Below are 14,139 nucleotides of genomic sequence, written 5' to 3' on the forward strand. Positions count from 1 at the left end.
TATAGCAGAGGAATTGAGACAGCAGGGTTTGATCCATCCAGAGATGTACAACAAAATCCAAGCTGCCAGGACCAGCCAGGATCAGATGAGGGAGCTCTACAATGCACTGACTACTACAAAATCCAAATCTGCATTCTACAGAATCCTTCAAGAAATTGAGCCACAGGCATGTGAAAGTATGTGACACCTTTTTTTAAAGTATATATTTCAGTTGCTTGGTAACCATATATACAACCCCTTCAATTCTGAAAATGATAGAAAGGAAGTATACACAACTTAAAAACAGAATACAATGATTTTTAAATTTTTACAAACCCATACTTTATTCATAATAGAACAGCTTGCTTTTCTCCAGAAAAGCAAGAATTTATATTGAATGTCTGTGATGTTTGGGCCCACTGGAAATCGCTGTAAGCTATCAAGAACACTTCCAAAAGAATTTGTGTCCATGTATATAGTTCACTATTCCATCCTCAAATTCAGGTTAAAATCTGTTGTACAAAGACGGAGCCATACGCGAACATGTTCTAACAACTTTGTCATCTTCTAGGTCAAAATTCATTTAAAGTGGAGTGAGGCAAAGTAGAAAACTGGGGTCAGATGAATAGAAATTTACGCCACATCCACACGTACACGGGTATTTTTGAAAATGAGATTTTCCGTTTTGTGTGGAGTTTTGTGTCTTGAGCTGTGAGTCTTTGAATTTGTGCAGAGTGTGTGGATTATCTGTGGTGTTAGGTGGGTTAAAGCAGCGGTCCCCAACCTTTTTTGCGCCACGGACCGGTTTATGCCCGACAATATTTTCACGGACTGGCCTTTAAGGTGTCACGGATAAATACAACAAAATAAAACTAGTACCGGTACCGAAAAAAATACGATTTATTCATAACACACGTGAAAAGACCCAGGAAAAATAATGCTGAAAACCGATAAAAACCCTGAAAACCATACATTTCACACCTGAGCCTCAACTCTCACAGACCGGTACCGGTCCGAGGCCCGGGGGTTGGGGACCGCTGGGTTAGAGGCACTCATGTTTTATGGTTTAAAGAAAAGAACAATTTAAAGAATTATTTAAAGCCATGTAAACATTGATCAGTTATCTGGATCTCCAGAGTTGCACCTCATCTAAAAACAGTAACACTACTGCACACTTTCCATGCAGTTAGTCACCTGGCCACTAGAGGTTGCTTCTCTTTAACAAATAGCTGGAGTTTATGGGACAGGACAGTCTGTCTTAGCCAACATTTGGTTTTATTACTACCGTGACTAAGATTCTCATTAAATAGCAATACGAGAAGCTACACTTGCACAAATTAAGTATTTGACACTTTAAATTTATAGGTTACAAAAGCTTTGTGAATGAGTGGATTATTATTATTTTGTACAAATAACATTTAAGACAAAAGGCCACACTGAAATCCTGCACATTTTAGAAGCACAGCTGCAAAAATGGCTTTAATGTTTATTTCAATGGCACGTTACTCTTCACATATAAAACGCAAGGGACACTAATAAAGGTAAATTAAACATTTTAAAGCTGGCAGTAGTCTACCGTGAATGGGTTTACCTTAACAAATTAATAACATGTTTGCTATTACTATCTGAACATAAAAAAATAACTCACCAAACCGGTGATGTTACATTGAATCTGATTCTTTACACAATGTACAAAGCAAGAGAGGGAGAGAGAGAAAAAGAGAGCGCGAGAGATAGAGAGATAGAGAGAGTGAAAGCGATCAAGTGAACAGAGAGAGATTCACCCAGTCGACTCTCATATTTACTGCAGCTACTACAGGACATCGAACACAAAGGTAAGATAAATATATTAACCGCATATCACATTCACCCAATCAAATATCTTAGATGTCAATGATCATTAATTCTCTGAATGCTTCATTTTTTTTCTTACTTTTACTTTTACAGACACCGGACGCGGTTGTAAAGCCACAGCACTAATGCGATACAGCGTGGTAGCCTAGATCGCACTTAAACGCTTTGAGTCATTGAGCTGACACAGAAGAACAAACATGGGCAGCCAATGCTCTACACACAGGAGGGGTCAAAGGCAAAACAACAAATCTGACCAAAAGAAAAAGGTTGTTTGCAGCACAGAGGAAAGTGGAGCAAATTCCTCCCTCCTAAGACGGCCGTCTGTGCAGGGGCTGGGGACTGCATTGAAGGAAGCAGAAGAGCATTTATCCAGACATGCAGAAGAAGCATCTGGAAAAAACAACTGTAGTGAGAACAGCAGTGCACATGACTGTGCTACTGCTGAAGTTAACACCTTCAGGTGAGACTTCATTATTTTTCATTCATAAAAAAACTGTTTAGTCTTTTATTATCACACTGATTTTATTTAAAAAACAAACAAACAAATATACAATCAGTGTAACAATATAAATGTAAGATGCAACTCTTACCTTTTTCCTTTAAAACATAATATGGTTTACACATTAACCACTTACAGTAACTTTGTTTCTGTCCTTTGTCAGTCCTTGCTTCAGCAACAAAAATGGTGAGTTAAAGTTAATAATTTTAAGACAAACTCTGGTCATAAAATATCCATTAAAATGCAATCTCTTACAATTAATTTGTGGTTTTTTTTTAAAGAAGCTTACTGGGTGGACAGCAACAGGTCTAAGCTCATTCAAAGCGTCACTTTAGTGATGCCAATAGCAGATGAAATGAGACAGCAAAAAATGATCCATAAAGAGACCTACAACAAAATTGATGCTGCAACAACAAGCCAGGACAAGATGAGGGAACTCTACAATGCCCTGACTACTCAAGAAGTCAAATCTGCTTTCTACAGAAGCCTCCAAGAAATTCAGCCGGAGACATGTGAAAGTATGTAAGGTGTTTGGGTGAAACATTTTGAACTGCCCTGTTATCTCTTTTATTTTTCATTTAATGCATAAAAAATAAGACAGTTATGACATACAGATAATTCTGCAAAAGTTGTTGAGAAGGCTTTCTATACTTTGCCACGTTAAAGGATAATACATAACTAAAGGCTAGCTAGTAAGATTTTTACATAAAATCTAAGCACATAAAATCTGTGGAAATATTTTCTGTGTTAAAAAAATGTTTTAGACTCAGATATTTTAGTGCATATTTGGAACCAAGCTCACTTTTTCAGATCCAAGTAAACTGATCTCACCAAGTGATTCACTGCATTTGGCTATAGGTGTGGTTGTAGCACAAAACGCACACCAGTACCTCCAACACACAGCTACGAGCTGCTCCGGGTCACTCAGCTTTCTGAAATGATTTCTCTGCTTTCTAAGATGTGGTCCCAACTCTGTTAACAAGAGCTCAAACAGCGACACCGAATATATGTATGATAGTGGTGTAATGAAAATTCAAGTCCTCGATCAAACCATGAATTTGCCCCTGCTACTGCCTTTTCAGAAAAAATGGATGAACCCAGAATTTCTTTGTTTTTTGTTTAGAAACAACAGGACGGACTTAATTAGTTTCACAGTTTCACAGATGGCGAAAACACGTGTTCGGTGTGTAATGGCCTAAACGCTGAACACGTGGATACACATTGTTGGGTGTAACGAGTTATAAAGTAATGCATTGCTGTAATTACTTTGGATTTTTCAGTAATGGAGTAAGTTAACGTGTTACTATACTAAATTCAGTAATTACACAACAGTTACAGTAGAGAGGAAAAAAAATCAGATGTTTATTTTCCTGCGTCCTTCCTGCGCTACAATCAGCTGAATTGTGTTTGTATGCGTGGGGAGGAAAATGGTGAAGAAGTATATCAATGCAGCTTTTGAGAAGTGGCGATATGGACATTACTAATTTGTATTGCCCAAAAGGACAAACGTGCAATGGTAAATTCGAAACTATAATTCGGACTAAAAAAATGCATAATTGGTAACACAACTTTGGTTCTTTACAAGGACAGCATTCTAACACCCAACTAGTCAAAAACCCAGAGTAATTTTAAACTGAATCCAACCCCAGCCCAGCAGCCAACGTCTGATCTTCAACAGGTAACAAAGGCAGTGATGAGCAGTCAGGCTTGAAGTGTCTAGAGGAATAGTGGCGATCAATTGGAATTGTCTATGGGCTGAAAGTTGATTCTGTTTATCTGAACGTAGCATTTTCAGCGGGAGAAACATTTCATCACCCGTAACTTCTTCAGTCTTCAGGTTTTCCTGACCTTATAAACAGTACATTTGCATACAGTTGTGTAACTAATTACTTCCTCTGGTTAGTAATTAAAAACCATGCTGCATTACTTTAAAGAACTCAACACTGTACATATATGCATATATAAATAGTTGAGTAATAGAGTCCACACAGACAACAGAGTTCGAAGAAACAAGAAATTAAAAAAAAAATCTAACCATGGAACTAGACCAGGGCTAATGATAGTTATAAGATTGTTCTTTTTCCTCTTTACCTACAGCAGAAGATGTCATCAAGGAGGTCATCAAAAAGAACAAAGAATATCTGAGGCAGAAGTGTCAGTGGCAGCGGGAAGGCACTGAAAAGACTTCTATTGAGGAAAAATCATTGGATAAAATTTACACAGAGCTTCACATTATAAAAGGGGAGAGTGAACATGTCAATAAACAACATGAGATCTGGGAGATTGAAGATAAAGCGAGGAATCAAACTGTTGAGGGTACAAAAATCAACTGTAATGACATCTTTAAACATGAGCAAGACGACAAAGAAGTGAAAGCAATCAGGACTGTGATGACAAAGGGGATCGCTGGCATTGGAAAAACTGTCTCTGTGAAGAAGTTCATCCTTGACTGGGCAGATGGAAAAGCCAATCAGGACTTGGACTTCATCTTTATGTTTCCATTCAGGGAGCTAAATTTGGTCCAAGATGATCAGATTAGCTTTGAAAACCTTGTGAAAACATTCCATCCAGAACTTAAAACCTTAGCAGTTGCGAGAGCTTTGGCTGATCGTAAAGTTTTGTTCATCTTTGATGGTCTCGATGAAAGTCAACTTCAGCTGAAATTCAAAATGACCACAATACTGGATGATGCTACGAAGGTGTCCTCAGTGGACACTCTGGTGACCAACCTTATCAGGAAACATCTTCTTCCCTCTGCACTTGTTTGGATTACCTCAAGACCAGGAGCAGTTCGACACATTCCTCGTGAGTATGTTTACCAGTGGACCGAGGTCAGAGGATTTGATGATCCACAAAAAATAGAGTACTTCAGAAAGAGAGTTGAGGACAAAGCAGTCGCTGAAAAAATAATTGAACACATAACAATGTCACGGAGCCTGTACATTATGTGTCACATACCTATCTTCTGTTGGATTGCTGTACATGTTTTTGAGTATTTGATGCGTAAAATGAGAAACACCAAAGATGGAAACCAAAAAATACCCACAACTCTTACTGGGATGTACACACACTTCCTTCTTATTCAGATGATGATAGCTAATGAAAAATATGGCGACCAGGAAGACCAGGAAGAGCCCGATACAGCAGAGCTTTTTAAGTCAAATGAAGAGTTCATTTTGAAATTAGGCAGGTTGGCCTTTGAGCAACTGGAAAAGAACGAGATCATATTCGCTACTGAAGATCTGAAGAAGTATGACATAGATATAACGAAAGCTGGAGTTTACTGTGGGTTGTGTACAGCAATATTCAAAGAAGAGAGTATGTTCCTAACAAAGAAACTTTACTGCTTTGTGCATCTGACAGTTCAAGAGTATTTTGCTGCTCTCTTTGTATATCACAGTTTTGCAAACAAAAAAATAGATTCTGAAAGTCTCAAGGATTTCATGCTAAAAGGGTCTGATGAAGAGCTCAAGTCTATCTTGGAAACAGTTCCAGTGGATCTACCTTTGAATGAACTGATTGAAATTACAATAGCTAATTCAACTCTGAGAACGACCGGAGAACTGGACATGTTCCTCAGGTTCCTTATTGGCTTGTCTCTACAATCATCAGAAGAACCACTTCAAAGTCTGATTCAGCAGACTGAAGAGCATTCAGCAAATATTAAGGAAATTCGGTCAAGTCTATTAGAAATAGATTTGTTTGACTGCTCAGCTGAAAGATGTCTAAACCTTGTCCACTGCCTGACTGAGTTGAAAGACAGTTCCCTACATGAATCAGTACGAAAGTATCTGAAACCAAATTGTTTTCCTGAATCACCGCTCTCTCCTGTTGAGTGTTCAGCTCTGGCTGACTTGATTCTGATGTCAAACACGCCTCTGGATGAATTCAATATCAAGAAGTACAGACCATCAGGAAAAGGTATCTTTAGACTTCTTCCAGCTGTGAGGAACTGCAAAAAGGCAAGGTAAGTCTATAGTTAAGCAAATCTATCAGACAAACACCAGTGAAACTGCAGGTCTAACATATGTCAGTTTACCTTGATATATTGTTATGCCAGTTCAGAAGAGTCATAACAAGACTACAGTCTTAAATATAGTTTACCGTTATGATCAATGGAGTCTTTGCAGTCTTTGCTGCTTTGTCTGGCACTGTGAAATAAAAGAGCTGTTTAAAAAGAAACAGAAAGAAAACACAGCAGAATTGAGGCCTTAGAATTAGGTGCTCAGTGCTATGGGTGATTAGTGGGAATAACTGTGCACATACCATGTTTTAACATGCTGTTGTGAACCGTCCCGTATAGAATAAATAAAATTGATCAAAACAATTTAACTGAGCACAGGTTTCTAGTGCTGAGTTGGAGAAAATTATATCATTTTTACTGTAAAAATTCTTCAGATTAGACAACAAATATATATATATATTAGGGGTGCAACGATACACAAAATTCACGGTTCGGTTCGGTTCGATACTTTGGTGTCACGGTTCGATATTTTTTCGATACAAAAAAAATGTTTATGCCTTTTTATTAATTTGTCATTTATTAAATTTTCACGGCACATTCTGCACCACCTCTCTGTGCGTTCATCATTTGTTTGAAGCCAGCTCACCTCCTGCAACCACTTTTCCGAGAATACGTGCTTCTTTTGTGGTTCGGACTCCTTCTGACATTTCTTTGGAGGTGGAGGAAGATCACAGTAATTGCTTAAAGGAGCTTCTTCGACATCTTTAAGAGTTCTAAACAAATGTCTGTCCTCCTCCTGAAAATCTTATGTACGCAAACACGCGTTGCAACTTCTTATCTTGTGCGGGTTTTTATTTTGACAGCGAATGCGCACCTGCGGACCACTTATGTGCAGCCCTGGTTATTTAGCTCGTCATATTGCAGCCACAGAAATTCTTTTGTCCATGAAACCATAAAGCTGCACTTTCTTTTTTCCTTATAGTCTGATTTGTCATAACTTTTCCGTTTTGTGGTAAGCTTTTCTTTGGCTGTCACTTCTTCACCCTGACCTGTCTTATTTGGCTCAGCAGAACTAAAATATACATCCTGCTGCTTTTACACACGCACTAACATAACGCTCAGCGATTCTCTGCGCGATCAACCTCTCACATGTTTAAGCTGCGGGAGATTTCACTTGTCATGTTTGCATAGTAAGCTAACGATTGATAAGACGATGTCAGAGGAATTGGTGCGCAAATTATCATCACTCACCAATCAGTGCTGTCGCTCTCAATACACAGTTCACGCGATTGCAAAGTGAAAGCAAAAAACAAGCGCAAATTCAAACGCGATTTCAGTATGTCACATATTGACAGTGGCCGATGCCAATGACATAATTACCCAGCTACATTTCCGAAAGAATGCAAAAGCATTGACATATAGTTTTCCTTCCTACGATAGGCCGACGGGCAGGGCAGAGATAGATTTTGGTAGCCCGACTGGAAAAAAGCCCCAGGACGTCGGGCTAGCGATTTTGCGAGCCCTGTATCTGATTGAGGAATCACTCATCTTTGGAAAAGAGAGTTTATTATGGAGAAATGTCTCTTTCCAAAATAAAAGCTATACTATACGCTTCTTCTGGGCTATATTCTCAGCAGCATATTAAACATATCAGGTCCCCATAAGGAGAATCATGTGCTAACGGCTGTCTAAATGACTCGGGTAAAGTTTGTAGCATGCCTGCTTGTTTTTGTCTGCTTCCACTTGTCTTTGCACTAGGATGATGTCGGAGTAAATGTGCAGTCATATTGGTTGTGTTCCCACTAGTGCTGTCAGCGTTAATCTGAAATGACATTAACGTCACAACACGGCAAATCTCCGTTAACGAGCTACCGCGGATCACCTCATGAGTGGGGCTGGAAGACGTCAACACATTAACGAGCTAACTGCGCTAACACACTAGTTCCCACCAATTGAGCATTGCTGGCACATCCAACATACTGTTTTACTTTTGTCCATGACGCGCTTACCTTCAGGGTCATACATCACATGAAAACCAAAATAGTTCCAAACGCCAGATCTGAATGAGGGTGGGGGAGGTTCAATTTGCCATGTTGCAACTAGCCTAGCTTCTGTCTCGCTAGCTTGCCCTGCGCTCAGTGAATCTGTGTTCGACTACTCCGCCTAGGCTGCACTGTCGAGCGCAGATCCACTGAGCGCTCAACACAGACAGCATCGTCAGAAGGAAAGTTGATAAAATAAATTAAAAATGTTGTATCGTTCGATACATATGCGTACCGAACCGAAAGCACTGTATCGAACGGTTCGATATCGATACGAGTATCGTTGCACCCCTAATATATATATATATATATATATATATATATATATATATATATATGCTAGCAAATGATATACATGCCTTTAAAACTTTACATTGCATAATGATCTTTTTTAAAAAATGAATTTAATTTAATCAAATTTTTTTTGCAGAATCTCAGGCTTGGATCTTAGTGTTTCGGAATATAAAACGATCTCTTCAGCTCTTTGCATACCACACTCTGTGTTAACTGAGCTGCACCTAGTCAATAACACATTTCTAAGCAGGGACTATGAAGGTGCAGAAATCTTGGCTGACGGACTAAAATATTCTCAGTGTGAACTGGAGGCTCTAAGGTTGGTAAAATTAACATTTTGAGGGTTTTTTTTCTTTTTTTTTTACCATCTGCCATTTCTTATTATGATTTTGTGCTTTTTGAACAGTGTGCTTATATATTCACTGAAAACTTTGTTAGGTGTACCTGGCTAGTAGTGGGCTGTACCTTTTAACTTCAGATGTCTTCTTAACATGACATAGATTCAACAAGGTTCTGGGAACATTCTTCAGAGAGCTTTGTATGGTTTCCTGCTTGAAACTGTTGTTTCCAGACAATCCCCCTGTAACCATACACATGTGTATACTATGGTTACAAAGGAATTGACATGGTCAGGTAGACTGTGGTGTTTAAATTATTCTCTATTAGTACTAACTAATCAGTAGTTAGTACTAACAGAGAATCTGAGTGTCTCAGACCAGTTTCTCAGGCCAGCTTGTCAAACAAACATTTTTTTTGACACAGACACATTCCCAGTCACTTAAATCACCTTTCTTTTCCATTGTGACTCTCGGTTTGAAGTTCAGTGGGACATCTTGTTTCTACATGCCTAATTGCACTGGGTTGCTGCCGTGTGACTGGTTGACTAGATTTGTGAACAGGTATAGCTGACATAGTGGTGAATGTTATCATGTGGATCTTTTCACCTATTGTCCTTTGCCCTTGCAGTCTTTCTGGTGAAGAACTCTCAGAAAAACAGGCTGAAGATTTGGCATCAGCCATCCAATCAGTAATCTCAAATCTAAGAGAACTGGAGTTGAGTGGCAACATCCTGAGGGACTCACTATGCTCTGTGCTGTCAGTTGGATTAAGATCCCAGAAACTGGAGAAGCTCAGGTCCGTTTTATATGTTATTCTTCATCTAATTTTTTGGCTTTCTCATATGTCAGAAATTCAGTTGCTCTGAAAATTTTTGGCCAGATAAAAACAACAATCCAATTTTATTTTCTGCAACAAAAGACTGAACCGAAATCCAGAGCCTGAAAAAATCTGCGAAGAGTTAGTGGCCGCATTCAAATCCAGCACCTGTTATCTGAGAGAGCTGCAACTGAACTACGTCAATTTTAAAGACTCAGAAATGAAGAAACTGTCAGCTGAGCTGATGAGCACGAAATGTAAACTGGAGGCATTAAGGTAAAATTCTTTACTATTATAGGTATTATTAAAGGTTAGTCAACAGGAAGAAAGCTCAGTTTGAAATATTTTAACTCTAAGTACTTTTGACATGGAGTATCATGGTTGTGATGCTGGTAAACAGGTTCTCAGTGGGGAAATTTAACTAGTTTTTTCTAGTGTTACAATTTAGGAAAAATCTGTTTATTTATTATAAATATCCTAAATATAATTTATTTATCATTCAACAACACAAGATTAGAATGAAAAACAAAGATTGTCATTCTAATCTTGTGCTGTTGAATTGAACAGCACTTGGCAAATTTATAAAACTACCTGTCATAAAACAATAAATAACATCGACATATAACTAAAACCCTTTTTCTGTTCAGAAATGCAAGTAATAATTGTAACATGGCACAATAATTAGAAAAAAATAAAATAAGGTAGTTTTCAAATTCATGGATAATAGCAATGATTGTATATTAGCATTAAAATGTCATTTTGATTAAAGTGCTTTTGCATACTGGTGGATTACACCATTACACAAGCATTAAAAAAAGATATAATTATAATTTCTAATAAAAATATAGTTACCAGTGCAGCTGTGGCACAAACCTCTCACACAGTGGCAGTCTAATGAATTTGTTGAGAACTGTATATGAGGAAAAATGAGAATTATTGTCACAGTAATGTTTTCTTTCATTTCTTTCAAATATTTTGGTAATTATTGTATGCCAACATTTTTCATCCAGTCTCACTCACAACAAAGTCACAGAGAAAGGCTGTGAGATGCTGGCCTCAGCACTCAGCTCCAGACCTGTCCACCTGAAAGAGTTGGACCTGAGCTACAATGACCTACAAGACTCGGGGGTGATGGCACTGTGCAATGCACTGACAGGTTTAAAAACACTCAGGTTAGTACAAAAAATAACCCAACGTGGATTCGAGGCTGATTGGCCTCAAGAAGGTGGGTAGAAACATGATCGGACTAGGTCTGTAATGTCGCAATGAGCTTGGCAGCGTGGGAAAGTGAAAGTGACGTAAGCTTAGATTAGCCACCAAACGCCTGGGAAGCAGACAGATGTGTGACTGCAGGCCTTCCTTATTGAACTTAAGCATAACACTTCGTTGCAATAATTTTTGCAATCTAATCATTTGATATCACTGAAAAAAAGTGAGAGGCACAAAGTGCTGTCCAAAGGGACACTGAGAAAAAGCTATGAAATGGCACTTGTGTTATGACAGAAAGTCAAACTTGATGAGAGCATCTACCACTCATTGTTTGCTTTCTGTAGGCTATCATTTTGTAAAGTGACAGACGATGGAGGCTCCTCTTTGGTCTCAGCTCTAAACTTGAAACCCTGCAGTCTCAAAGATCTGGACCTCAGCTTTAATAACCTCACTGATGACATAGTCCAGATGCTGAAGGAAAAACAGAGGGATTCATGCTGCAGTCTGGAAAAACTCAAGTATGGAAAACCAATAACAAACACAGTTTTATACTTGATAATATTATAATAATGTTTGCAAGTTGATTTTTATTATTATTCCCATCAGTGTGGACCAAAACGCAGAATGCTGGGTTGACCTGAAGCTGCTGAGACAGTGTAAGAAAACCTTTTCTTGTTCATGAAATGTTACGTTACATGTGATTTGCATCCATGCAGTTATATTTGCAAGTGTTTACAAGTCCCTAAACATTTTCCAAATCAGGATGAACATACAAAAATGAACAATAGTGATTTACTATAAATGATATTTTCGACATCACGAAAGTGTAAAGTCCAATGCAGCCTTGTGCTTAATTAATGATAGTCTAGTTTAAAGTCATATCTAAATTAGAGCTATTTTCTGTGGCCAAGGGACGATGTTCTGTATAAAAGTGGCTTTCATTTATTCCAGATCTGTTAACTCAACTGGTATAAGGGCAATCAGATACAATCCACATTCCTCATGCATCAAAGTTAAAACATTTAATGTAAAACAACAAGAATAACAACCAGGAAAGAACTATGCAAAATGAATGTTCACGTAAACAGTTTACACAGCATGTCAATTGTATGAACAGGGACTTGGGGAAATGTATAAATACTAAGTAACCTAGCTTTTTTTAAAAGTTTGATGATAACCAGAGATGAAGAACCATACTTACATAATATTACTATTACAAGTAATTAATTGTTTTTCATGCTCTGATTCCAGTTGCCTGTGACCTAACACTTGACCCAAACACAGCAGGTGTGAATATTATTTTAACCAAGGAGAACAGAATGGCAGAATATGCCCCAGAGAAGCAACCGTATCCTGATCATCCAGACAGATTTAATGCCCTCCAGGTTCTCTGTGAAGAAGGTCTGACAGGTCGCCATTACTGGGAGGCTAAGTGTTCTCAAGCTAACGTTGGAGTGGCATATAAAAGCATTGACCGGGAGGGAGACTTTGCCTCTGACTATTCATTGGGAAAGAATGAAAAGTCTTGGTGCTGGATGAATGATGGTTGTTTTTATCATAACAATTCCTGTATAAACTTTGTAGACTCTGCAGCACTTTATAGTCCTATCATAGGAGTTTACCTGGACTGGCCGGCAGGGATTTTGTCCTTCTTTGAAGTCTCTCCTGATATACTTACCCACCTGTACACCGTGCACACAACCTTCACTGAACCACTCCATGCTGGTTTCAGTCTGGATACTGGATCAGTTTACCTCTGTAAAATTAAGTAGGTAGACATTTTGGATGAAAGGAAAGGGACCCTATACAGTTTACCATACATTGCATTACAGTATACTACAGCCCTGTCACACATGGAACAAGTAAGCCGGTTGGCTATGTGATCGTGGCTTTGATTATTTTTTTAATGTCTGTCAGGGTCTTATCCAAACATACCAAGAGTAGCAATATATACACACAAAACTGATGGAGAAAGACTCTTTGCATTGTCAGTGTCAGCATTAGTTAACTGTACTTTTTTTGTATTTAGCTCTCCCTTTTTTTTTCCACAAGCAATGTCTGGAAAGGTGCTGTACTTAATTTAAAAAATAAAATCACCTTTGTTCATTTTATTTTCTTGCACCTCATACACTATAGCCTTCAGCTAATCCAAAATGCTGCAGCAAGAGTACTGACAGGGACTAGAAAGAGAGAGCATACTTCTCCTGTTTTGGCTTCCCTTCATTGGCTTCCTGTTAAATCCAGAATTGAATTCAAAATCCTGCTCCTCACATACAAGGTCTTAAATAATCAGGCCCCATCTCATCTTAATGACCTTGTAGTACCATATCACCCTATTAGAGCACTTCGCTCTCATTCTGCAGGCCTACTTGTTGTTCCAAGAGTATTTAAAAGTAGAATGGGAGGGAGAGCCTTCAGTTTTCAGGCCCCTCTTCTGTGGAACCAGCTTCCAGTTTGGATTCAGGAGACAGACACTATCTCTACTTTTAAGATTAGGCTAAAAACTTTCCTTTTTGCTAAAGCATATAGTTAGGGCTAGACCAGGTGACCCTGAATCCTCCCTTAGTTATGCTGCAATAGACGTAGGCTGCCGGGGGATTCCCATGATGCACTGAGTTTTTCCTTTCCAGTCACCTTTCTCACTCACTATGTGTTAATAGACCTCTCTGCATTGAATCATGTCTGTTATTAACCTCTGTCTCTCTTCCACAGCATGTCTTTTATCCTGTCTTCCTTCTCTCACCCCAACCGGTCGCAGCAGATGGCCGCCCCTCCCTGAGCCTGGTTCTGCCGGAGGTTTCTTCCTGTTAAAAGGGAGTTTTTCCTTCCCACTGTCGCCAAAGTGCTTGCTCATAGGGGGTCATATGATTGTTGGGTTTTTCTCTGTATCTATGAAGCGCCTTGAGGCAACTTCTGTTGTGATTTGGCGCTATATAAATAAAATTGAATAGAATTGAATCACCCCAGAATTGGGAATGATAGTGATGCAGAACTGCAAAAAATATTGGTTGGACTGCATTCCTTGTGACACTCCTCTTTACTTATCTACTTTGACTGACTAGGGTGAAGGGAAAAGACATATCAGACTTTGTTGGTTTTAGGAAGAATATTTATTACTCAAACACAAGATATAAGAATCAAAA

At 38.6% G+C, this 14,139-nt stretch overlaps 1 protein-coding gene across 1 annotated transcript; it reads left to right on the forward strand.

Moving 5' to 3' along the window:
- Positions 1 to 1,937: 1,937 nt before the first annotated feature.
- LOC102794638 (NACHT, LRR and PYD domains-containing protein 3-like) lies at positions 1,938 to 13,060 on the forward strand. Its single transcript, XM_035910792.2, has 11 exons — positions 1,938 to 2,293; positions 2,496 to 2,518; positions 2,614 to 2,850; positions 4,430 to 6,299; positions 8,769 to 8,951; positions 9,599 to 9,766; positions 9,890 to 10,063; positions 10,798 to 10,959; positions 11,341 to 11,514; positions 11,603 to 11,652; positions 12,248 to 13,060. Exons 1-11 carry the CDS (start codon positions 2,031 to 2,033, stop codon positions 12,766 to 12,768), a joined length of 3,825 nt encoding a protein of 1,274 aa, XP_035766685.2. The 5' UTR covers positions 1,938 to 2,030; the 3' UTR covers positions 12,769 to 13,060.
- The last annotated feature ends 1,079 nt before the right edge of the window (positions 13,061 to 14,139 follow it).

This window comes from Neolamprologus brichardi, chromosome 4 (assembly GCF_056152115.1).
Source record: "Neolamprologus brichardi isolate AB-2024 chromosome 4, ASM5615211v1, whole genome shotgun sequence".
NCBI lineage: Eukaryota > Metazoa > Chordata > Actinopteri > Cichliformes > Cichlidae > Neolamprologus > Neolamprologus brichardi.

Bases quoted from the DNA above. Each gene is read 5' to 3' on its own strand.
- LOC102794638 (XM_035910792.2), top strand. From the start codon at position 2,031: ATGGGCAGCCAATGCTCTACACACAGGAGGGGTCAAAGGCAAAACAAC. The intron at 2,851-4,429 runs GTATGTAAGGTG...CTTTACCTACAG, and splicing joins TCAGCCGGAGACATGTGAAA to CAGAAGATGTCATCAAGGAG. The intron at 9,767-9,889 runs GTCCGTTTTATA...CTGCAACAAAAG, and splicing joins CAGAAACTGGAGAAGCTCAG to ACTGAACCGAAATCCAGAGC.